Source organism: Choloepus didactylus, chromosome 2, assembly GCF_015220235.1.
Source record: "Choloepus didactylus isolate mChoDid1 chromosome 2, mChoDid1.pri, whole genome shotgun sequence".
NCBI classification, from domain to species: domain Eukaryota; kingdom Metazoa; phylum Chordata; class Mammalia; order Pilosa; family Megalonychidae; genus Choloepus; species Choloepus didactylus.
Window position 1 is genome coordinate 168,615,817 of NC_051308.1, and position 26,671 is coordinate 168,642,487.

At 36.2% G+C, this 26,671-nt stretch overlaps 1 protein-coding gene and 1 pseudogene across 1 annotated transcript in view; both read right to left on the reverse strand.

The window, feature by feature from the left end:
• Positions 1-26,671, reverse strand: part of MSH4 (mutS homolog 4) — a 132,322-nt gene that overhangs the window by 77,902 nt on the left and 27,749 nt on the right. Inside the window, exons 5-6 of the mRNA XM_037826895.1 lie at positions 2,093-2,208; positions 1,110-1,283 (exon numbers count right to left, since the gene is read on the reverse strand). Of these exons, the coding sequence (XP_037682823.1) occupies positions 1,110-1,283; positions 2,093-2,208 (290 nt within the window). The remainder of the gene's footprint in view (positions 1-1,109; positions 1,284-2,092; positions 2,209-26,671) is intronic.
• On the reverse strand, positions 13,562-17,014 carry LOC119528168 (annotated as a pseudogene).

Sequence of the window (26,671 nt, forward strand, 5' to 3'; positions counted from 1 at the left end):
ACCATCAATAGCCCTACTATCTCTTAAGGTAAATTCTAGTGCTTAATCTTGGTACTTGTGGCAGTTTGAAACTGTTATGTACCCCAGGAAAGACTACATTCTTTAATGAAATCTTGTGGGCGCAGACTTATTATGCATATGATCTTTTGACTAGGTTGTTTCCATGGAGATGTGACCCACTAAACTGTGGGTGAGACCTTTTGAATAGATTATTTCCATGGAGGTATGACTCCACCCATTCAAGGTAGGTCACAATTAGTTCACTGGAGTCCTTAAGAGAGCTCAGGGCTGAAACAGACCCAGATGCTTGGAGACGTAGAATGAAAGATGTTTGGAGAAGCTTAACTAAGAGATTAAGCCCAGAGCTTGCCCAGGAGAAGCTAAGAGATGATCCCCAGATGCTTAGAGAGAAACGCCCTGGGAGAACAAGCAAGGATACACAGGAGCTGAGAGAGAGAAGCTAAGAGAAACAGAAGCCCAGAGACATTTTGGAGAAAGCCATTTTGAAACACAACCCGGGAGGCAAAGGACCAGCAGACACCAGCCACATGCCTTCCCAGCTGACAGAGGTGCTACAAATGCCATCGGCTTTTCTTCAGTGAAGGCATCCTCTTGTTGATGCCCTAGTTTGGACACTTCTGTGGCCTTAGAACTGTAAATTTGTAACTGAATAAATCCCCTTTATAAAAGCCAATCCATTTCTGGTATTTTGCATAACAGCAGCTTTAACAAACCCAAAAAGTACTCTAAATTTATATGAGGCCACCAGTAAAACCAGCAATATAGTCATACATAATAGACCAAGCTGATACAGCATTTTTATCTTCTTCTTGAATGACTACATAGCCCCTTGAATTTCCTAAATTTGGGACTAGGTATTTTAAGACCGGTTATTTTAATTTTGTGGTATTCTGGACTTGAATATCTTTTTAAAATCTGATTTTGGTGAAACATCTGAGTAGTTCAGCAATAGTATAATGATTAAAGATGTATTTGTCCAGCATTTCTCCATCAAACAATTTAAAGAACTTTAAAGTAACTATGCATAGAAGAAAATGTCACAAAATATACTGATATGCTTTATAAGAAAAAAATTTGGATGATCTTACCTACAATCTTGATTATTAATTAGCAATTCAAGGTTTTGGGCTGATGATGAATCTATCATGGCTGTCTGTTCACTACCCTGGAAACAAATCTTCAGGGATTTGGGTGCATAAACTGAATTTTGAATAAATTCAACGTATTTTAACAAAGCTGCAATGGCTGCAAGGCAGTAATACCTGTAAGGTGACAAATGATATATAAATATAAGTCTTTTGAATTAAAAGAAAAGCTACAAAAGTATATTTCACCTTATTATCAGGAAAATTATAAATATTTGCATAGCATTGCTTAAATTCAGGGAAAAAGCACACTAAGTATCCCTTATTTTTGAAAACTAGGTAAACACAAAAATTGATTTTACAAAGTAGACAATTTTTTAAAGTCTGACACTTAAGGGATATTAGATTCCAATAAATCACATGTTAGAGGTAAGTTATGTTATTTTTTGAGGTACCATTCTAAGTTTCTAACTAACTTTGAAAGAGTTTAAGAGCTTTAAAGGTAGAGTTAGGAGATCTCAATGTATAAGAAAGTATGTTGTGATCTCAGTGAGAGAAGTCATTGTGATTGAGTAAACAAGTCATCAAATCTGGCTCAAAGAAAGTATCCAGCATGTTTCATTAAATATCTGTTCCAAAACATCCTACCTTTCTCACATTGCATCTTTTAGGGGGTAAAGCTACGAAATACAGGGACTCAAATTATATTTTGCTTCTATGCCCTCAAATTTCTAGTTTACTATAGCTACTTAAGCTTTTCACTCAAATTTATAACTTAATTGGGGAAATCCTAAATAAATTTTCAATATGTATGCCTTGTATATAAATTTTAATTAACTTTTATTATTTCAATAATCACTGAATATGTATTATGAGCAGGCATTTTTCTAGGTGGTAGGAATACAGCAGAGAACAAAATAGACAAAGTCCTTGCCATCATGAAACTCACACTGTAAATTTATTGATCTCCTTAAATAATAACTTACTTGGACTGAACCTCCATTAGGACAGTGCTGAATTCTGCTATGCATAATTGTTCAATATACTCTAATCCTTTTGTTTCATTGAAATATTTCCTTTGGATAGTAGTGAAAGTAACATTCTGAAAAGAAATTTTAATTTAAAAATAAATTTAAGAGTCATTGACTTGTCCAAACTGCATTCTTAAACACATCCTGATACATAGGTAAGTGACTTAAATGTTGTTTATTTTTTAATGTTTTCCACAGTTAATAAAAAGTCTTCTCATTTATTTAGAAAAAGAGAGTAATTTTTCCCTCTTGCTAATGAATTATAGAGTTGTGTGTAGCTCTTATTAGATCATACTGGTATGAGAGATATAATTATTTATTATTATGATTATTTTAATCTTTAAAAGTCTGCTCAGGTTTCTATTGCTTTACAAAGGCTTCCCTGGCATCATCCTCTCCTGCCCAGAGTTAATCTCTTAGCACTCTGTACTACTTTTTGACTTTTTATATCTTTTGATATGTGCAATATATATTCATATAGTATTTATCCCATTTAACTGTGAGTTCCTCATCGGTAAGCATAACATCTTATTCATTTTTTTTTTTCATTTCCGGAGCATGGTATAGTTTTTGGCAGAGTAGATGTTCAATAAATATTTAACTAACTGAACTGAGTATGTTAGGTAAGACAATAAAATCTAACACGAGAGCTTCTGCCTTGTAATAATTTTATTCTACAGCAACAACAGCATGCAAGTTTTACACTCAGTCTTAAAGACTTGATCATAATTGAGAAAAGGTACATTCTTATAATGTGCTAGTTGAGAAAAATGGAAAAACTAATTCCATCTATCAAATCAAAGTAATGTTATTTTCAAGAGGTGAGCTGAATTTATTTAGAATAAAAGAGAAGTAGATACTATAACATTTAAAAGGGAGCAAAATTAAAAAACAAAATAAAACAAAACATGAGGGACATCTGGTTGACCAAGATAGTGGCGTGAGATGCTCCAGGATTCCCTTCCCTCACAGAATCTTGGAACATATAGCAAAAACTGGCATAACCAACTTCCTCAGAGCTCCAGAAAACAGAGGACTGTAATAACAGAGTGAGTGCAGCATCCAAAAAAACACAACTTAAAAATGGTAGAAGTTTATGGCATCATGACACCCTTGCTGACCTCTCTTCTAGCCCCTCACTGGAGCAGTTGAAGCCAGCCTGCCAGATCTACTCACAGTAGATCCCAGATTCCGTTCCAGAGGGAGCAGAGTCACACCTATGCGCACACTAGGGTGACTTTATGTCAGTGCCAGTATATCAGAAGGCAGTTTGAGAGACTGAACAAGAACACTCTGGCTCCCCAGAACTGGCCCTGAAGTTAGAGGCAGACTGAAGACAGCTAAAGCCTGTGGCAAAGGATTAATGGCTTCAAGACATAAAAAAGAGCACCTTGAGGGGGAAGGGATAGTTCATGGCAAAGGGAAAATTGGGTGCATTCCAGAAGAATTCCTAAGGCCAGAAAGGTAGGACTCATGCCCAGAAAACATAGACAGGACACCATGCCATTCCCTTAGGCTGATAGTTTTTGTAGGAGAGCTAAGCTCTAAAGGAGAATATCAGCCAACAAAGAGCCATTTGAAAAACAATGAAAGGTGTTTTTTGCTATGGTTTTGTTTTTGGTTTTGGCTCCTGAACTCAAGATCTGCATCATAAGACTAGCTGGCCAAAAACTTAAGGAGAATAAAGCTCAGGGACTAAATCCCTAAGTTAACACATTAAAATATTAAAATTTACAGTATACAACAAAAGATCATGAAACAAAGAAACAGGAATGATGGCCCATTCAAAGGAAAAAGATAAGACTTCAGAAACCATCAACAAAGAATACAAGATTTTGTATGTACCAAAGATTTTTTTTTTTAAATGATCTTCAATATGCTCAGAGAGATGAAGGAAACCACAGGGAAAGAACTAAAGGATATCAGGAAAACAATAAATTAACAAAATGAGAATCTCAATAAAGAAATAGAAATTATAAAAAGGAAGCTAATAGAATGGACTATATTTAACAGCAATATCTTACTAGTACCACACCAGTACTAGTGGTAAATAATTCGGGGGGGGGGGGAGGAGATAAGGGATATGGGGTGTTTTGGTTTTTCCTTTATGTGTGGCTGTATATATCTGTTATTTTCTGTAATGGTGAAGTTAAGCCTACCTATAAACATGCCTAAATTGTTGCTCAGATGTGGCCTCTCTCTCTCAGTCCAATTCTTCAAATAAACTCATGACCCCCCCCCCCCCCCCTTACATGGGACATGACTTTCAGGGATGTAAGTCACCCTGGCAATGTGAGACATGACTCCCAGGGATAAGACTGGCCCTGGCATCATGGGATTGACAGCGCTTTCTTGACCAAAAGAAGGGAAAAGAAATGTAACAAAATAAGGTTTCAGTGGCTAAGCAATTTCAAATAGAGTCAAGGGGTCATTCTGAAGATTACTCTTACGCAAGCCTCAGTCAGATATTACAAATTGCTGTGGAATGTCAAGCCGAACCAACAGTATTCCTGAAAACCCTAAAGAGAACCCAGGGCTCTATCTAAGACTCTATAAAAGTTTTATTTATTAAGTTTATTTTCCAGAAACTTAAAACCTCCAGATTGTTTCTATGCCAGATAAGCCCTGAAACTTAGAGGTACCAGTCTTTCTCAGAACTTCAACCAGTTGCATTCCCCCACCTCAAAATGTTGACACCCTTTTCAACATGAAGAAGTTAGAATGGTCATTGCCAAAATATCCCTGAAGACTGAAAAAATGATCAAATGAGAGGGAGGAGTTGTAACAGAGAAGTTAAGATTTAACAAATGATTATTGCTACTGAATCATTATATAGATATTTCCTTTAGTTTCTAGTGTATTAGAACAGCCAGAAGGAAATACCTGAAATTGTTAACCATAACCCATACTATAATTTTACATTTGTTCTATAACTACCTGTTAAACTGTATTTTGAAATTTATCATTTTTCTGTACATATGTTATATTTCACAATAAAAATGTTTAAAAAATAAAAAAGAAAGCAAATACAAATAATGTAGTTGAAGATCACAATAACTGAAATGAAAAATTTCTTAGAAGGGTAAAAGAACAAATTGGAGCTGGCAGATGAAAAAAAAATCAGTGAACTCAAAGATAAGACCACTGAAATTATTCAAACTGAGAAACAGAAGGAAAAAGAATGAAAAAAAAAAAAAAAAGTGCAAAGAGCCTAAGAGACCTGTGGGACACCATCAACTGTACCAATATATGCATCATGGGAATCCCAGAAGGAGAAGAGAGAGAAAGGGGCAGAAGGACATTCAAATAAATAATGGCAGAAAGCTTCCCAAATTTAATGAAAGACATGAATATACACATTCAAGAAGCCCAACAAATCCCAAACAGGATAAATTGAAGAGAACCATGACCAGACACATTGCAGACAAATGTCAAATGACAAGGACAAGGAGAAAGCTCTGAAAGCTACAAAAGAAAAGCAACATATCATGTACAAGGAGTTCTAATAAAAGTAAATACCAATTATCATCAAAAACTATGAAGGTAAGAAGGCAATGGGATGCCAACATTAAACTGATGAAAGAATACTATATCCGGAAAGAATGTCTTTCAAAAATGAGGGAGACATTGCCAGAAAAACAAAAGCTGAGGGAGTTCATCACCACTAGAATTACCTTACAAGCAAGGCTAAAGGGTATTCTTCAGATCTAACAGAAAGGATATAAACAGTAGAATGAAGCCACATAAAGAAATAAAAACCTCTGAAAAAGGTAACAGTGTGGGTAATTATAAACATTCATACTATCATACTGTACATTTGAGATGTAAATTCACTTATAACCTATTACAGTTTCTAAAATGCAAATGCATAAAAAATAATGATAAAACTATGGTTAGGAACACACAATGTGTAACGACATATTTTTTGTAACAGGTACTAAAAAAAGCAGGGGGGAGGGAGGGATAAAAGAACAGTTTGTGTATACTATTGAAGCTAAGTTGTTATCGAATCAAATGTGACTGCTGAAGATTTAGAATGTTAAATTTAACCCCCATAGTAACCACAAAGAAAATATTTGAAAAATATATACAGAGGGAAATGAGAAGGGACTCAAAATGGTACAATATAAAAGTCAAATAAGTATGAAAAAAGGCATTAATGGAAGAATTGAGGGAAAAAAGGTACGACTTAAAAAGAAGAAATTATCAGTAAATACTTTAAATGAAAATGGCTCAAACTCTCCAATCAAAAGGCAGAGACTGGCACAATGAATAAAAAAAAAAGTATGACTCAACTATATGTTATTTATAACAGACATCTTAAATTCAGAGACACAAGTAGGTTGAAAGTAAAAGGACTGAAAAAAATTCCATGCAAACAGTAACCACCAGAGAGTTATATTAATATGAGATATAATAGAGTTTAAGACAAAAACTGTTATTGATATTGATAAAAAAGTCATTTAAACAAGAAGATATAATAATCATAAATATATATGCACCTAATGGCAGAGTCCCAAAACATATGAAGCAATCATTAACAGAGTTGAAGGGAGAGATAATCTAACTTAATATGAGATTTCACTACATCACTTTCAATAGTAGAGAGAACACCTATTCAGAAGATCAATAAGGAAACAGAAGACCTGAACAATTCTATACACCAACTAGACTTAACAGACATATATAGAACAGTTAGCCCATTAACAGCAGGATATACATTCTTCTCTAGCATATATGGGTCATTCTACAGGACAGACTGTATGTTAAGTCACAAAACAAATCCAAGACATTAAAAAAATATTATAATCTGTATCAGTTTGGATGTATTATGACCCCCCAAATGCCATTTTATTTGATGCAATCTTGTGAAGGCAGATGTATTAGTGTTGATTACATTGGAATCCTTTGAGTGTTTCCATGGAGATGTGACTCAATCAATTTTGAGTGAAACATTTGATTGGATAATTTCCATGGAGGTGTTACCTGGCTCATTCACGGTAGATGTTAATTGGATCACTGGAGTCATATAAAGGAATTCACAGACTGAAGGACCTCAGAGCAACTGAGAGTGACATTTTAAAGAGGAGCTGAAGTTAAGAGAGGACAAAATGCCCCAAGAGCAACATTTTGGAGAATGTCATTTTGAAACACAACCTGGGAGCAAGCAGACGCCAGCCACATGCCTTCCCAGCTAACAGAGGATTTCCAGGCGCCATTGGCCACCCTTCAGGGAAGGTACCCTGCTGTTGATGCCTTACCTTGGACACTTTATGGCCTTAAGACTGTGACTTTGTAACCAAAGAAACCCCATTTATAAAAGCCAATCCATTTCTGGCATTTTGCATAATGGCAGCATTAGCAAACCGGAACCGATTTTGGTACCAGAGAAGTGCTGCTGTGCTGCTGAGTTTGCAAATACCAAACATGTTGGAACAGCTTTTTAAATGGATAAGGGGAAGACTGTGGGAGAATTGTGAGGAGCTTGATGGAAAAGGCCTAGACTGCTTTGAAGAGACTGTTTGTGGAAATATGGACTCCAAAGATAATTCTGATGAGGCCTTGAGCAGAAATGATGAATATGTCATTGCCAACCAGAAGAAATGTCATCCTTGTTTTAAAGTGGCAGAGAATTCGGCAAAATTGTGTCCTGGTGTCAGATGGAGGAGAGAATTTGAAAGTGACGAGCTGGGATACTTAGCTGAGAGATCTCTAGACTATAAGTGGAGGATGTAGCCTGGCTTCTACTTGCAGCTTACAGTAAAATGTGACAGGACAGAGATAAGATGAGAAATGAACTCTTAGGTACAAAGAAACCAGAAACTGATAATTTAGAAAATTCCAGCTTCTAGAAAGTGAGACCCCAGAGGCTACAGCCGAAGTGAGGATTTAACCAAACATGGAACCTGACCACCATTTCAGTACAAGCCAGGATTGGAGATGGAGTTATCCAGAAAGGATTTGCGGAAAGTCCTATGCATGCCAAACCTATGAAATTTTTGCAACATCTGTATAGGAGCCACTGATGGTCTGGACTGGAGGGGACAGACAAGGAACAAACTGAAGGAAAAATTTCTTCAAGGACAGAATCATAGAAATTGAGGTATGGAGTCAAGAAGTCTCAGGCTGGGAGAGCAGAGTGGCCCATGCATGTGAAAAGCGTGAGTTTGCCCCAGAGGCAGAGCGCAGGCCTTCCACTTCCACCTTGATGCTCAGGAAGAGTGCTGCCACCCCAGGCCCCAGAGAGGGTGCAGCACATTACCCGGGGGGATTGGGGAGAGCCTGGCTGCCACCCCACTGTTTAGAGGGGGGACAGCCTTTGCCCCAGAGAGGCAGTCTGGCTGGCACCCCGATGTTTGAGGAGGGAGGAGCTAAGAAGGTGGTCTCCCAAATACGTGGATATGTTGAAGCACTCACCCCAGCATCTGGAAAGGAAAGGACTGCCACAAAGGCTCTTGGAAAGTGTGGGACTCCTGCTCTCTCAAACCCCAAGGATAAATGACTCTCAGACTCAGAAATCTAATGGAGTTTGCCCTGCAGGGTTTAGGAATTGTTTTGTTCCCTTAAATCCTGTTTTCCTTTCAGTTTCTCCCTATGGCAATGGGAATGTTTATCCTATGATCATCTCTCCTTTGTATATTGGCAGTACATAACTTATTCTGAGTTTCACAGGTCCACAGCTAAAGAGGAATTTTGCTTTTGGACAGACCACACATGTAACTGATTTTAATGGGATCTTGTACTTACCTATTGCTACTGAAATGATTTGTTTGTGATATTGTGATGGGCTGAACGTATTCTGTATATGGAAAGATCATGTCATTTGGGATCCAGGGGGTGTAATGTGCAGGTTTGGATGTATTATGGACCCCGAAATGCCATTATCTTTGATGCAATCTTGTGGAAGCAGACGTATTAGAGTTGATTAGACTGAAATCCTTTGAGTGTTCCATGCAGATATGACTCAATCAATTTTGAGTGAAACGTCTGACTGGATAATTTCAATGGAGGTGTTACCCCACCCACTCAGGGTGGGTGTTAACTGGATCACTGGAATCATATAAAGGAGTTCACAGACAGAAGAACCTCAGAGCAACTGAGAGTGACATTTTAAAGAGGAGCTGAAGTTAAGAGAGGACAAAACACCCCAAGAGCAATATTTTGGAGAATGCTATTTTGAAACACAACCTGGGAGCAAGCAGACGCCAGCCACGTCTTCCCAGCTAACAGAGGTTTTCCAGGCGCCATTGGCCACTCTTCAGGGAAGGTACCCTGCTGTTGAAGCCTTACCTCGGACACTTTATGGCCTTAAGACTGTGACTTTGTAACCAAATAAACCCCGTTTATAAAAGCCAATCCATTTCTGGTATTTTGCATAAAGGCAGCATTAGCAAACTGGAACACAATCATGCAACGCATCTTGTGCAACACAATGAAATGAAGCTAGAAATCAATAACAGAAGAAGAGCTAGAAAATTCATGGATATGTGGAAATTAAACAACATACTCTTAAACAATGGGCTAAAGAAAAAATCACAAGAGAATATGAGAAATATCTAGAGATGAATAAGAAAAGACAACCCAACACACCAAAACTTAAGAGATGCAGCAAAGGCAGTATTGAGGAGGAATTTTATAGCTCTAAATGTTTACATTAAAAAAGAAAGAAGATCTCAAATTAGAGACATATCTTCACACCTGGAGGAACTAGAAAAGGAAAAGCAAACTATTCCAAAAGTGAGCAGAAGGAAATAACAAAGATTAGAGTGGAGATAAATGAAAATAGAGGATACAAAAACAACAGAGTGAATCAACAAAAGCAATAAATGATTCTTTTAAAAGACAAACAAAATTGACAAACTTTTAGATTAACAAAGAAAAAAGAGAGGATTCTTTTTTTTTTTTTTTTTTTTTGAGGTATACTGGCACAATAGTTTAATACAACCACCAATCTTCACAAAATGATTTTAATACCTTGTGCCTGGGCTAGCAGCATTTTGCACCATGAAAACTGCTATACACACATAAGCATTTTATCTAAGTACAAATGTTTGTTAAAAGAGTAAGTTAAGCAATTGCCTATACAAAGGTAAACAGATACTGTAGGTTGTTTTGCTTCTTGAATCATTTTTGCTGCACAGTAAATTGCAATTACATGTCAGTATAATGTTACTGATCCATAGAAAACACTTTGAACTGTGAGGTACGACAACTCCCTTTGAGAGGAAGCTAATACGTAAACTTGAATATTTTTGAGTGATTTTTCCTTTCTTTTTTTTTTTTTTTAGCTGCCATGGATGGGTAGACAAAAAAATCCAACATTTGGAGACCCTAGAAACTTATTTTTTCTAATCATTAAAAAAAATAACATCTTATAGTAATTATAAGACATTTCCTATCATTTTCTAATCAGAGCACTGATGAATGCACAAATATAAAGTAAACATTGAAGTAAAGCTCAATTTGTTATGGAATTATAGATTAACCCAGTTATTAAAGACAAAATCTGCCAGGTAACTGCTCTTTAACTTTACATCAAGTTGAGATCGTGATATACAGATCCCAACTTTATAATTCAAGACTGCAGTTAAATACTTCTAACTCACTTGAATTACCATGGTAATAAGACAATTAGAAATCTTATATTTTCTTAAAAGGGACATGCTAAACATTTTTCTGACATTACTTCTAAACTCAGATGAAGCAGAAACACCCCCCTACCCAACTGCAACTGATATTCAGCTCAAAAAGTTAAGTAGTTGAGTTGGTATAGCAAAAGCTCTCACTGTTTTAACATTTCCACCAGAGTAGATACCAATAAACAAAGGTAACTGCTGTTTAAACATCTAATAGATAAAAAATTAACATGAACCAATTAATTGAAATTAAAAGGTACATATACTACCATTCCAATTCAAATATTTTCAATAAATTATTTCCTACTTTCAAAAATAGACACTAATAATGCAGTTTTCCTATGGTTTCACACAATTTCACTTTAAGTTCTGTGCCTAGACTACATATTTAACTTTAAGAGTGTGTGCTACGTTATACATACATTATTCAAATACTCTAGGAAACAAATCATGATTGGTTAAATTTATCTTAACTATCAAAAAACATCAGTGGAAATAAAGAAATCACAGAAATGGATCCAAGGGAAGTAAGAAGCTACCAGAAGAACTAGTCAAGTATTAGGTGAAAGTAGATAAAAAAAAAAAAACCAAACTTGCAATGTTGCTATAAAAGAAAGAATAAACGCCATGTTTTATCCACATTAACAGTGTACCAAAGATGATGGCAGTCCTTTTTCTAGTGTCTGTGAGAGACTCTCTTTAATATACAGTGCTGGGCAGGCACTGTAGTGACAATATAAAAATTACAGTGGTTAGAAAAAGTGGAAAATTACCAATTATAAATTAATATCAATAACTAAACCTGTATTTTTGGCCAGATTACTAGAGAGGATAAGTGTATTTAAGAAGCTAATAAAAAAAATCTTACTGCCTCAGTTTTAAAACCTAAATTTACAATTATGAAGATCCTTCACAGAATGAAGCATCAGAGATTATTAAATTGCAAGAGAGATCTTTGCTGACCTGTCCAGTAAGTGATCTATATACCGGAAAGCACGTTATCTGGCACTTTGCTAACTGGAATTTCTGAACACCCAATTAAATCGTGACTCCACTAGACCACCACACCAAATGACCTAATTACACAACAGAATACTTGACCACAATGGGATTAATGCTGTGCTGTTTTCAGGATGGTAAAATGGGGGAGGGAAAGGAAATCAGAAGATCACCTGGGTCAACAGGAATTAACTCTTGATTAACAAAGCATTTTAATCCATTTCCACTCTTTCACTATGCTGGGTAAAATAGCTTTTACTGTATTATTACATCATAGGAAAGCAAAGCAAGTAACTTGGTATAATAAGTTACCTTGCATAGTACCTCCTGGTACCAAGGGAATGAATAGAAATCATTCCCATCAGTAAAGCACCTCAAGAGAGGACTGAGAAAAGTGAAATACAAAGGAGTTTTATTTGTGTTACCCTTAAGTCATCAACTATAAAAAGTTAAAAACACTCCTCTCCTCCCTCCCATCACATTTTTAAAATCATAAATGTTTTTCTTAAAACAATTTTTATACATATAAATACACAGAGAACCAAGGATTCATAAAGTGACTTTGCTAATGCAAATTATGGGGGAAATTTGGATTAACTCAATTTAAAGAACTTATTAAAAAGCCAATTTAAAGCAATAAGGTCTCCCACAAATCACTTTCTCCAATAAATGGATTTTCAGAGAAAAGCTTCTATCAGGGTTGGAACAATCTCACTGAACCATTAAGATAATATAAAATGAACATGTTCCAAATAATTTACTAAGGTCTCTTCAAACTTAATATTTTTTATTTAAACTAATTTATGGTTTAAAAACAAAGAAATTACAGAAAACGTTAATCTTACTTTTCACTGTTCTGTATATTAATTTTGGAGGTCATGAGGTTTTATCTTTTCATTTTTTAAATTATGCAAGGCACTTTTCATTTTTGTGTTTCACATAGGGGAAAAAAACCAATAATGCTAAATTGGTATATTATTTATAACCATTTTTGACAAAACAAACAAAAAAACAGGTTCTCAAAAGAACCCATAATAAGTAATGCAAAAAAGGGAAGTCGCTTGAGACTTCTAGCACTATTCTTTTTGAGGGAGAATCTATACTATAAAGCAAAACATCTTTTGTTCATTAAACTTTTTTTTTAATGGAATAAACAAATTACAAAGATAACAGGAAAGGAAACAATAACTCAATCATGATAAAGTAAGGATATTGGCTAATGATGTGATTTAAAGACTATTAATGAAAGACCAAGAAGAGCTTAGAAAAATAAAAGGACAATTTAGGTACTGAATTTAACTAAAAAAGAGAAACATGGCATATTCCTGCATTTTGTTAATGTTTCTGTAAGAGGCTCCATCATAAAACTGAACTGTAAAATTATTTTTAAAATGTTATATAACAAAAAATGAATTTTTAGCAAACTTTAGTAAACTCTTTTGTTATAAATTACCCAAATTTTATACACAAATTCCCTCTAGCTTGCATTTTGTTTAAAGTAATAACTTTATATCATACAAATAAATTTCAAGTATGAAAAGTGCATTATTGCAATAATACCTCTTTGCAAGTTCAAAATTCTTGGTTCATAATAAAACTATAAATTGAAAAATAAAAAAAAACAAACCAAAAAGGAGTAAAACCATCAGTGCCATCTATTGCTGAAGTCCAACATCTTCTTAAAATGTTGCTCAACAAGTTGCAGAGAAACATGTCTGAAAGCAACATTTAATTGAAAAGAAACTACTTTATATATATATATATAACATTTTACATTATTATTGTCCCTAGTATTTTCTCCTTGCCAAATAGAAATTCACTTCACATCTATACTGGTTGTTCTTGAGTCAGCCATTCTGCGCAGTAGCCACTTGCATGTTTCCAAAATCATCATCATTTTCATGTGTTCTCTTCAAACTGCCTGTGGTACTGGAATGGACAGATAATGACCTATTTGTAGTGGTGACATCATCTGTATTGTTAATTTTGCTAGGTAGGTGGCTTCATATTCCTGAAGTTGATGGACGAATCCAGTATTAGGATTAATACAAAATCTTCTTTCTTGAACAAAGCAAATGTATCTGTACTTCATTCCAAATGTTCCCATAATGTATGCAATAACAAAGGCAGCAGGCACCCCTGGAGATCCCTGCATTTCCATGGACAAGAACTTTTCCTCCACTTTATAAGCGCCCATCAATAAATTCTTCAGTCATGGGAAAAAAAGTATCATATTTTCAACTGGATTATGTGCAATATCCACGACTAAATATCTAAATAATTGCTGAAAGTTTGGTTTAATAAAATTTGCTTCAATATTTTGTCTTAGGCTTATTATATGGGTTATTCCATGTCTCTGTAGTATAGGTAGCTTGCTTTTCATATCAGAAGAATATGGGCCTAAAAACAATCCAGGTAAAATTTCCTGCATCTCTCCTCTCATAGGATAGGTTCATTCCTCGGCATCCTCTTTGCACTGTGGGAGTGTGGGGAACTCCAGCTTCACGTCCTCCAAAGTCCTGGCCCGCCGGCCGGTGGGAGGGCGAGTTACCTGGCCGGCGACCCTCAGAGCCGGCAGTGGCGGCGCAAGGGAGAACCGGTGGACAGGCGGACCGGAGGACTGGCGGGCAGATGGCGTGCTAACAAGGAACACACGCAGTCTAAAGGATCTCGGTGGCAGCGACAGCGAGGAAGAGGAGGGTTGGACGGTTGGTATCCAGCTGCCATGCTACCACCGTCTCTCACCCCGTGTCTCCTCCACACCCTCAGGCCACCCAGGCTCCCGCGAGAGAGGATTCTAATAACTAAAATCAGAAATGAAAGGGGGAACATTACCACAGAAATGAAAAGGATTTTAAGAGGATAACGTGAACAACGGTATTACAATAAATTAGATAACCAAGATGAGATGGACAAATTCCTAGAAACACATAAACTATCCATACTGACTCAAGAAGAAATAAAGATCTCAACAGGACAATAACTGGTAAAAAGATTGAATCAGTAATCAAAAACCTCCAACAATATAAAGTCCAGAATCAGAAAGCATCACTGAAGAAAGTTTCCAAACATTCTAAGAATTAACACCAACTGTGCTCAAATGTTTCCAAAAAATGAAGGGGAGGAAATAAAAAGTAAACTATAAAATTACCATATGACCTAGCAATCTACATCCAGATATATACCCAAAATAATTGAAAGGAGGGATTTGAACAGGTATTTGTACACTGGTGCTTATAGCAGCATTATTCACAATTGCCAAAAGGTGGAAGCAACCCAAGCGTCCCTCAACAGAGGAATGCATACATAAAATTTGGAATATACATATAATGGAATATTATTCAGCTGAACATAGGAATGAAGTTCTGATACATGTGACAACAAGGAAGAACCTTGAAGACATCATGTTGAATGAAATAAGCCAGACACAAAAGGACAAATACCATATGATCTCAATGATGTGAAATAATGAGAATAAGCCAATTCATACCATCAAAAACTAGAATACCACGGACACAGGTATAAATTGGAATTGGGGAGTTAATGCTAACTGACAGTTTCTGTTTGTGGTGGTATGTAAGTTTTGGTAATGGATGGTGATTTTGGTAGCACAACATGTGAATGTAATTAATACCACTGAATTATATGGTCATACTTTGGTAATCAACTGCTTTGAAACTTGTCCAATTTGGTACTCAACACATTTTGATGTGAAAATTTTGTCCTGGTACTCGTCTTGTGTTTGGTACTTGGCACACAAGCTAGAACTTGTTGATGTCAGTTGCCTTGTGACTCGCTACATTTTCCAGCCAAAACAAAGGGTCACATTTTAATCATGCAGTAGCTCTTGCCCTGTGCACATCCCCCTTGTGGTCTTATCTTAGCATCTGTGGTCATTTTGTGTATTTTTGTGCTTTTTTTCTCATCATGGGTCCTAAGAAAATGAGCAGTGATAGCGTTGAGCAGAAAAGAAAATTACTTCGTACCATCGAGCAAAAAAAAAAAAAAGGAAATAGGCAAATATGAGAGCAGTATTAGCATTATTAATCTTGCTAGGGAATACAGTATGCCTAGAACAAAAATCTCCATCATCATTAAGAATAAAGAAATTATTAAAAAAAAATGCTTATGTTGTGAAAAGAGTTAAAGTCAGTTTAATTAATGACAGTTTGAAAAGCTGTCATTAATTTGGGTAAATGAGAAGCAGGTAGCGGGGCGACAGTGTATTGGAAGCCATGATGTGTGAAAAACCAAAAATGTTGCAAGCTGAGGAGCTGCAGAAACTACAGAAGGAGCAGCAACACGAGGTGGCTGAAGAGATTTGTTTAGGTGAGGAGAAGATAAGACAGGATGTCCCCAGATCACTGATGAAAGAAATGTGTGCAAAATGGGCAGAAGTTCAAAACTTTCTGGAGAAGTACCATCCAACACAAAGCTCGGACAAGCAGGAAAGTGAATTTATTGAATGACAAACAATTTCACATTTTCAAGGAATTCTGAAAAGAAGACAGAAACAGTCCTCATTGGATAAGTTTTCAGTGAAAGCAACTGTTCTGGTTTGCTAATGCTTCCAGAATGCAAAACACCAGAAATGGATTGGCTTTTATAAAAGGGGGTTTATTTGGTTACACAGTTACAGTCTTAAGGCCATAAAGTGTCCAAGGTAATGCATCCTCACTGGAGGATGGCCAACAGCATCCGGTAAACCTCTGTTAGCTGGGAAAGGACGTGGCTGACATCTGTTCCAGAGTTCTGATTTCAAAATGGCTTTCTCCCAGGACGTTCTTCTCTCAGCTCCTGTGCATTCTTCAAAGTGTCCCTCTTGGCTGTGGCAAGCCCACTCCTGTCTGAGCTTTTGTAGGGCTCCAGTGAACTAATTAAGGCCCACAGTGAATGGGCGGGGCCATGACTCCATGGAAATTATCTAATCAGAGTTATCTACAGTTGGGTATCACATCTCCATGGAAACACTCAAAGAATTACAATCTAATCAACACTAATATGTCTGCCCACACAGGACTGCATCAAAGATAATGGCATTTTGGGGGACATAATACATTCAAACTGGCACAGTGACAAACAGTGTGTCAGAGCCTGTGGTGCAAATTGAAAAAAGGCAGAAAAGAGAAAGAACGCTTGAAGTGCAAGTGCCCGTTCTGTTGGAAGGGGATTCTCCTTCCAAGCAACATTCCATGTAACCTCTCCTCCTCACCACTCTCCTTCCACCATTCCAGTAGGCCATGGACTCTTCTCAGTACAGGTAAAGTGAAGTTTTTTTTAATGTAATCTATTAATTTCTAGGTTTATTTCTTATGTAAAGTAATGATATATAACCATATCTTTTTACATATTGCCTTAAAAATGTGCATTGTCTTTGGTTTGGGAATGCATTAAATTTATTTAATTTGGTACTCGCATCTCCTGGGGTGAATTAACAAGTACCAAGGTACCACTGTATGTGAATGTGGTTAAACGTGGGAAATTTTAGGTTGTATATATGTTATTAGAATAATTTTTTAAAAAAACACATAGGACCATACAACACACAGTGAACCCTAATGTAATGGACCATACTTAACAGTATAATTATGATAATATTGTTTCATCAATTTTAACAAGGTACCACACTGTTTTAGTTTCCAAGGCTGCTCAAAGCAAATGCCATGAAATAGGTCAGCTTGAACATATGAAATAGGTCAGCTTCTTGGTTCCATGGCTTGTTTCCTATCATGTTTGAACTCATTCCTGCTAACGTAAGAGATGACACCCATAGTCTGCCCTGGAGAAGCTAAGAGAGATACCCCAGATGCTTAAGAGAGAAACACCCTGGGAGAAAGAAGTAAGGATGCACAGGAGCTGAGAGGGAGAGGAGTGAAGACAGAAGCCAAGAAACATTTTAGAGAAACCCATTTTGAAACACAACCCAAGAGCAAAGGACCAGCAGATGCTAGCCACATGCCTTCCCAGCTGACAAAAGTATTCAGGCTGCCACTGGCCTTCCTTCACTGAAGGTATCCTCTTGTTGATGCCTTAGTTTGGACATTTTCATGGCCTTCAAACTGTAAATCTGTAACCTAATAACCCCCTTTATAAAAGCCAATCCATTTCTGGTATTTTGAATAACAACAGCTCTAGCAAATGGGAACAGGGGCTAAGACTGCATGGTAATAGAATCAAGCTATTCAACAGATTTTCCCGTGTGCACTAGGATTTCATATTAAATACCATGAGCATGACTACTGATATTTTCATTATGGGGAAATACGTTGTTTCCAAAGCTATCAGGAATTTAAAGGGAGCCCAACCTAAATTAAATAGTCACCAACCTGATTCTAGATTAGGGAAATAATATCCTCCAGGAGCCCCTTACTTATACACCATCCTTTTGCTCAAAGGGAGCCATCAGCACAGAACTCCTTGATGACATAATTCAGCTCTCAGTACTTTGGGTAATATTATTAAAATGTAATTAATTTTAATATCTTAAATTATGTTAGTTATGCCCATCTGTGTTTTTATAGACAGGAAACAAACAGAAACACAACAAAGCTAGTGACCTTCATACTTTCATACATGAAATTAAGCTAGTTCTTAAGATAATTATTTCCTTCTATGGAAACAAGTATCTCAGAAGCATTTACACATCTCTGAATATAATTTAATCTTTCTTACTTTGAAGGGTAATTATAGACATTTAAATGAATTTACAGAGAAAATCAGAAAGTTTATCCTTCTATTATGTAATATATGTATATTTTGAAAAGGAGCTAGTATACAAACATTTAAAGTGGTAATATCATTAGCACTATTCAAATAATCTATTGTTTTTCTATTTTCTTTAATGTGTTGACAAAACAAGTGTTATTGTGATGACATTTGTGTGGGTCTTAACTGTTAAAACTGTCCAGAATATAAAAGGTGCTATATGAACATGTCAAGATACAAAGCTGGAGTGTCTCCTAAATGGAGGCAAAGGAGGATAAAACAATGAGCTGAACCTTAATTATGCGCTTCTTCCCAAAGACCAGCAATCCATTGCTCCTCTGTCACACAGTAAGGCACATGGCAGCATCTGCCAGTCTTTCCCTTCCTTTCTGTGTTTTGTTGATTTCAGCTTCTTGCTTCCATGGCTTTTTTTCCCTCATGACTGAATTCATTCCATTTATAAAGACTCCAGTAATAGGATTAAGACCCATCTTGAGTGAGGCTGGGTCACACCTCAATTAACTGAAGTAGCCTCATCAAAATGTCCTACTTAGAATGTGTTTATACCCACAGGAGTAGATTATATTTAAGAACATGTTCTAGAGCACATACAGCTTTAAACCATCACACACATTAAGGAAGGTTGTTAATATAGTAAACACTTAACACATTCTATGAGGCTGACATAACCTTAACACCAAAGAAAGATAAAGATATCACTAGAAATTATATCACCTGAAATGAAGTATCAGACCAATATCCCTCATGAATACAGATGCAAAAATCCTCATCAAAACACTAACACACAGAATCAAACAGCACATTAAAGGAATTATACACCATGATCAAGTGGATTTATCCAAGAAATGCAGGATGGCTCAATATAAGAAAACCAATTAATGTCATACACTATATTAACATAATAAAGGAAAAATACCCACATGATCGTCTCAATTGACACAGAAAGACATCTGACAAAACCCAGCAGCCCTTTTCATTAAAAACATTCAGAAAACTAGGAATGAAAGGAATCATCCTTAACATTATAAAAGACATACATGAAAAACACACAGCTATCATACTCTATGGTGAAAGACTGAAAGGTTTTCCCAGGATCGGAAACAAGACAGGATGCTCACTGTCACCACTGCTATTCAACACTACTGGTAATTCTAGACAGTGCAATTAGTCAAGAAAAATAAAGGCATACAAATCAGAAAGAAAGAAGTAAAATTTTCCCTATTTACAGATGACATGAGCCTATACATGGAAAATCCTGAAAAACCCATAGCAAAGCTCCTAGAGCTAATAAACAAATCCAGAAAAGTGGTGAAGTATTAGATCAGCACACACACAAAAAAGTGGTATTTCCATACAGTAGTAATGAACAATCTGAAGAGGAAATCAAGAGAAAAATACCATTTAGAATAGCATGTAAAAGAATCAAACATGTAAGAATAAATTTAACCAAGGATGCAAAAGACTTTTACTCAGAAAGCTACAAAACACTGCTGAAATAAATTAAAGAAGACCTAAATAAATGGAAGGACATTCCATGATACTGGATTGGAAGATGAATTATTAAGATGTCAATTCTACCCAAGGCCATTTACCAATTCAATGCATTCCCATCCAAAACTCCAGCAACCTTCTTTGTAGAGATGGAAAAATTAATCATCAAATTTATATTGAAAGGTAAGGGGCCTCAAAAAGCCAAAGCTATCTTTAAAAAGAAATAAGTAGGAGAGCCACAATTCCAATCTTAAAACTTATTACAAAGCCACAATAATCAAAACAGTACAGTATAGCACAAGGACAGACATGCAGACCAATGGAATCAAATTAAGAGCCCAGAAATCAACCCTTATATTTACGGCCAACTGATTACTGGCAAAGGGGCAGTGTCCATTCAACTGGGAAAGAACCGTTTCTTTAACATGTGGTACTCCATTTGCAAAAGAATGAAGACCCCTACCTCACACCATATATAAAAATTAACTCAAAATGGGTCAAAGACCTAAATATGAGCGAGGACTATTAAACTCCTAGAAGAAAACGTAGGGAAGCTCTTCAGAATCCTGCATTAGGCAATGGTTTCTTAGACTTTACACACAAAGAACAAACAACAAAAGAAAAAAAAAATAGATAAATGAGACCTTAACAAAATGAAAAACTTTTGGTCCTCAAAGGAGTTTATCATGAAAATAAAACAACAGTCTACACAATGGGAGAAAATATTTGGAAAACACATACCCAATAAGGGTTTAATATCCAGAACATATAAAGATATCCTTCAAATAAAAAACAAAAAGGCAAACATCCCAATTTAAAAATGGGCAGGAGAGTTGAATACACATTTCTCCAAAGATGATATATAAATGGCCAAAAGTCACAAGAAAAGATGCTCAACATCAATAGCCATCAGGGAAATGCAAATCAATACCACAATGAGATACCATTTCACACCAACTAGAATGGCTGCTATTAATGAAACAGAAAATTACAAGTGTTGGAGAGGCTGTGGAGAAATAAGAACACTCATTCATTGCTGGTGGGAATGTAAAATGGTATGCTCACTTTGGAAAACAGTTTGATGCTTCTCAAAAAATTAAGTATATAATTACCATATGACCCAGCAATCTCACTTCCAGGTATATACCCAAACTTTATTGAAAGCAGGGACTTGAACAGATATTTGCACACTAATGTTCATAGAGGCATTATTCACAATTGAAGTACCAAAGTGTACTTCAACAAATGAATGGATAAACAAAATGTGGTATATACATACAATGGAATATTCAGCCATAAAAAATAAAGTTCTGATGCATGCTACAATATGGATGAACCTGGAAGACGTCATGTTGAGTGAAAAGTCATGTTGAGTGAAGTAACTCAGACACAAAAGGGCAAATATACTATGAGCTCACTTATGTGAAATAATTAGAACATGCAAATTCATAGAGTGAGAAACTAGAATACAGGTGTTCCCTGGAGATATTCTGGGTTCAGTTCCAGACTACCACAATAAAGTGAATATAGCAATAAAGCAAAACATAAATTTTTTGGATTCCCAGTGCATATAAGTTATGGTTAGACAATACTGTAGTCTATTAAGTGTGTAATAGCATTATGTCTAAAAAAACAATGAGACACAGAGACCCTAAGTGAGCATATGCTGTTGGAAAAATGGTGCCAAAAGAGTTGCTCAATGCAAGGTTGCCACAAAAACTTCAATTTGTAAAAAATGCAATATCTGAAAAGTACAATAAAGCAACGTGCAATAAAACAAGGTATGCCTGCACAACTTATCTATCAGGGACCTTGCTGGTGTGGGTGTTCACACTTAATTGGTACTAAGTTTCTGTTGGGGGTGATGGAAACTCTTTGGTAATGGATGGTGGCACAATACTGAATTGATGTCCCTGAAATGTATAACTGAAAGTGGATAAAATTAGAAATTTTAGGATGTATATATGTCACCAGAATAAAAATTAGAACAACAAAAAACCACAGAACCTTACAACACTATGGAATGTAAACTATGGAATATAGTTAATTGCATAATTATAATAACATAGTTTCATCAATTGTAACAAAGTTACCATACTAATACAAAATGTTACTATTAGGGAAAATTTCCTCTGTGTGTAGAGGGGAGGTATATGGGAATTCTGTACTTTCTGCATGATTTTTATGTAAACTTAAAACTGCTGCAATTAAAAACGGGGTGGGAAGCATGAAGCAGTAGAGTAAAAGGTTTATCTAATTTGAATAAAAGTAATGGGTAATTCCGCTGTCACCACTGTTATTCAACATTGTGCTGGAAGTGCTAGCCAGGGCAATCCGGCAAGACAAAGAAATAAAAGGCATCCAAATTGGAAAAGAAGAAGTAAAACTGTCATTGTTTGCAGATGATATGATCTTATATCTAGAAAACCCTGAGAAATCAACGATACACCTACTAGAGCTAATAAACAAATTTAGCAAAGTAGCGGGATACAAGATTAATGCACATAAGTCAGTAATGTTTCTATATGCTAGAAATGAACAAACTGAAGAGACACTCAAGAAAAAGATACCATTTTCAATAGCAACTAAAAAAATCAAGTACCTAGGAATAAACTTAACCAAAGATGTAAAAGACCTATACAAAGAAAACTACATAACTCTACTAAAAGAAATAGAAGGGGACCTTAAAAGATGGAAAAATATTCCATGTTCATGGATAGGAAGGCTAAACGTCATTAAGATGTCAATTCTACCCAAACTCATCTACAGATTCAATGCAATCCCAATCAAAATTCCAACAACCTACTTTGCAGACTTGGAAAAGCTAGTTATCAAATTCATTTGGAAAGGGAAGATGCCTCAAATTGCTAAAGACACTCTAAAAAAGAAAAACGAAGTGGGAGGACTTACACTCCCTGACTTTGAAGCTTATTATAAAGCCACAGTTGCCAAAACAGCATGGTACTGGCACAAAGATAGACATATAGATCAATGGAATCGAATTGAGAATTCAGAGATAGACCCTCAGATCTATGGCCGACTGATCTTTGATAAGGCCCCCAAAGTCACTGAACTGAGCCATAATGGTCTTTTCAACAAATGGGGCTGGGAGAGTTGGATATCCATATCCAAAAGAATGAAAGAGGACCCCTACCTCACCCCCTACACAAAAATTAACTCAAAATGGACCAAAGATCTCAATATAAAAGAAAGTACCATAAAACTCCTAGAAGAGAATGTAGGAAAACATCTTCAAGACCTTGTATTAGGCGGCCACTTCCTAGACTTTACACCCAAAGCACAAGCAACAAAAGAGAAAATAGATAAATGGGAACTCCTCAAGCTTAGAAGTTTCTGCACCTCAAAGGAATTTCTCAAAAAGGTAACGAGGCAGCCAACTCAATGGGAAAAAATTTTTGGAAACTATGTATCTGACAAAAGACTGATATCTTGCATATACAAAGAAATCCTACAACTCAATGACAATAGTACAGACAGCCCAATTATAAAATGGGCAAAAGATATGAAAAGACAGTTCTCTGAAGAGGAAATACAAATGGCCAAGAAACACATGAAAAAATGTTCAGCTTCACTAGCTATTAGAGAGATGCAAATTAAGACCACAATGAGATACCATCTAACACCGATTAGAATGGCTGCCATTAAACAAACAGGAAACTACAAATGCTGGAGGGGATGTGGAGAAATTGGAACTCTTATTCATTGTTGGTGGGACTGTATAATGGTTCAGCCACTCTGGAAGTCAGTCTGGCAGTTCCTTAGAAAACTAGATATAGAGCTACCATTCGATCCAGCGATTGCACTTCTCGGTATATACCCGGAAGATCGGAAAGCAGTGACACGAACAGATATCTGCACGCCAATGTTCATAGCAGCATTATTCACAATTGCCAAGAGATGGAAACAACCCAAATGTCCTTCAACAGATGAGTGGATAAATAAAATGTGGTATATACACACGATGGAATACTACGCGGCAGTAAGAAGGAACGATCTGGTGAAACATATGACAACATGGATGAACCTTGAAGACATAATGCTGAGCGAAATAAGCCAGGCACAAAAAGAGAAATATTATATGCTACCACTAATGTGAACTTTGAAAAATGTAAAACAAATGGTTTATAATGTAGAATGTAGGGGAACTAGCAGTAGAGAGCAATTAAGGAAGGAGGAACAATAATCCAAGAAGAACAGATAAGCTAACGTTCTGGGGATGCCCAGAAATGACTATGGTCTGTTAATTTCTGATGGATATAGTAGGAACAAGTTCACAGAAATGTTGCTATATTATGTAACTTTCTTGGGGTAAAGTAGGAACATGTTGGAAGTTAAGCAGTTATCTTAGGTTAGTTGTCTTTTTCTTACCCCCTTGTTATGGTCTCTTTGAAATGTTCTTTTATTGTACGTTTGTTTTCTTTTTAACTTTTTTTTTCATACAGTTGATTTAAAAAAGAAGGGAAAGTTAAAAAAAAAAAAAAACAAAAAGTAAAACAAGGAAAAAAAAAAAAAATATGTAGTGCCCCCTTGAGGAGCCTGTGGAGAATGCAGGGGTATTCGCCTACCCCACCTCCATGGTTGCTAACATGACCACAGACATAGGGGACTGGTGGTTTGATGGGTTGAGCCCTCTACCATAAGTTTTACCCTTGGGAAGACGGTTGCTGCAAAGGAGAGGCTAGGCCTCCCTATATTTGTGCCTAAGAGTCTCCTCCTGAATGCCTCTTTGTTGCTCAGATGTGGCCCTCTCTCTCTGGCTAAGCCAACTTGAAAGGTGAAATCACTGCCCTCCCCCCTACATGGGATCAGACACCCAGGGGAGTGAATCTCCCTGGCAACGTGGAATATGACTCCCGGGGAGGAATGTAGACCCGGCATCGTGGGACGGAGAACATCTTCTTGACCAAAAGGGGGATGTGAAAGGAAATGAAATAAGCTTCAGTGGCAGAGAGATTCCTAAACGAGCTGAGAGATCACTCTGGTGGGCACTCTTACGCACACTTTAGACAACCCTTTTTAGGTTCTAAAGAATTGGGGTAGCTGGTGGTGGATACCTGAAACTATCAAACTACAACCCAGAACCCATGAATCTCGAAGACAGTTGTATAAAAATGTAGCTTATGAGGGGTGACAATGGGATTGGGAAAGCCATAAGGACCAAACTCCACTTTGTCTAGTTTATGGATGGATGTGTAGAAAAGTAGGGGAAGGAAACAAACAGACAAAGGTACCCAGTGTTCTTTTTTACTTCAATTGCTCTTTTTCACTCTAATTATTATTCTTGTTATTTTTGTGTGTGTGCTAATGAAGGTGTCAGGGATTGATTTAGGTGATGAATGTACAACTATGTAATGGTACTGTAAACAATCGAAAGTACAATTTGTTTTGTATGACTGCGTGGTATGTGAATATATCTCAATAAAATGATGATAAAAAAAAAGAATTACATGTAAAAAATAAAACTTTTTAAAAAGAAAAAAAAAAAGTAATGGGTAATAAAGGAAATATAAAAACAATGGACTGTGAAAAAGCTGAAAGACTGAAAAAAAATCATTAGTGGGTGGGGAATTTATGTGCCAATATTGTTCTAAAAGTTATTTCATCTATGTAAGTTTTATTAACCCAATTTCCCAATAAAGAAATTCTGAAATGTCAAGTAACTTTTCTAATATCATACAGCTGATAATTTCTAGAGCTGAAAATTGAACCTACATTTCTTTGACTACAAAGCCCATGTTCCTTCCATTTCATATTGCTTTTGTTATAATGAAGACCTTTTTTATGGTAAGTGTGGTAATAATAGTAGTAATAGTAATAATAATAATGATTTTCCTTCTGCTTATAATACTCTTCCCCTAACTCACTCCAAGGTTTGTTCCCTTACTCCCTTCAAGACTGCCCAAATGTCACCTTAACACTGATGCCATCTCTCTTCACCCTATAAAAAACAGCAATTCACTAAGGGGTAGGTATTATTATTGACCTGATTTTACTAATTAAGTAAAAAAACCTGAAGATCAAAGAGGTTAAATAAGTTAACTTGCTCAAGATCACATGATATAAAACCCAGACAATCTGACTCTTTATTCTTAACCATTATGCTATACTGCTTTACATTTCAAGTTTAGTGAATAGATGTTGTTTTTGCCTTTGCAGGACTCACCTACCCCATATTCTGTGTGATTCTGGTAGAAATGCTAACTACATACTGTGTCCCAGAGCAAAAAAACACATAACCTAGGATTAATCAGTCACAGTGCCTCTACCCCCAGCAATATGATTTGCCTAATATGTGGGAACATAAACCAAGCAGGACCACTTATGAGTCCTTGGAAGAAAGTTCTTTTTCCTCACAGACAGATAAGCTGAGATGACATCAGCCTAGTGCCATCAGCAGTCATCTTTGTAAACTTCATGGAGGAAACCTATATGCAGCAGAAAAAGAGACGGTGCTGGGGATGACAGTAAGGATGGGATCTCTCCAACCGTTTGACTTTCTACATACATAAGCCAATAATTTTTTTTTTTTGCTTAAGCTAGTTTAAGTTGGATTCCTGTTATTTACAATAAGAAGACTTAGATTAGAGTGCCTACTCAGCAAAAATAAATAAAATTGAAAAGGAACATATTAATAAGGGTGATGAAAAGACATGTGAAGTAA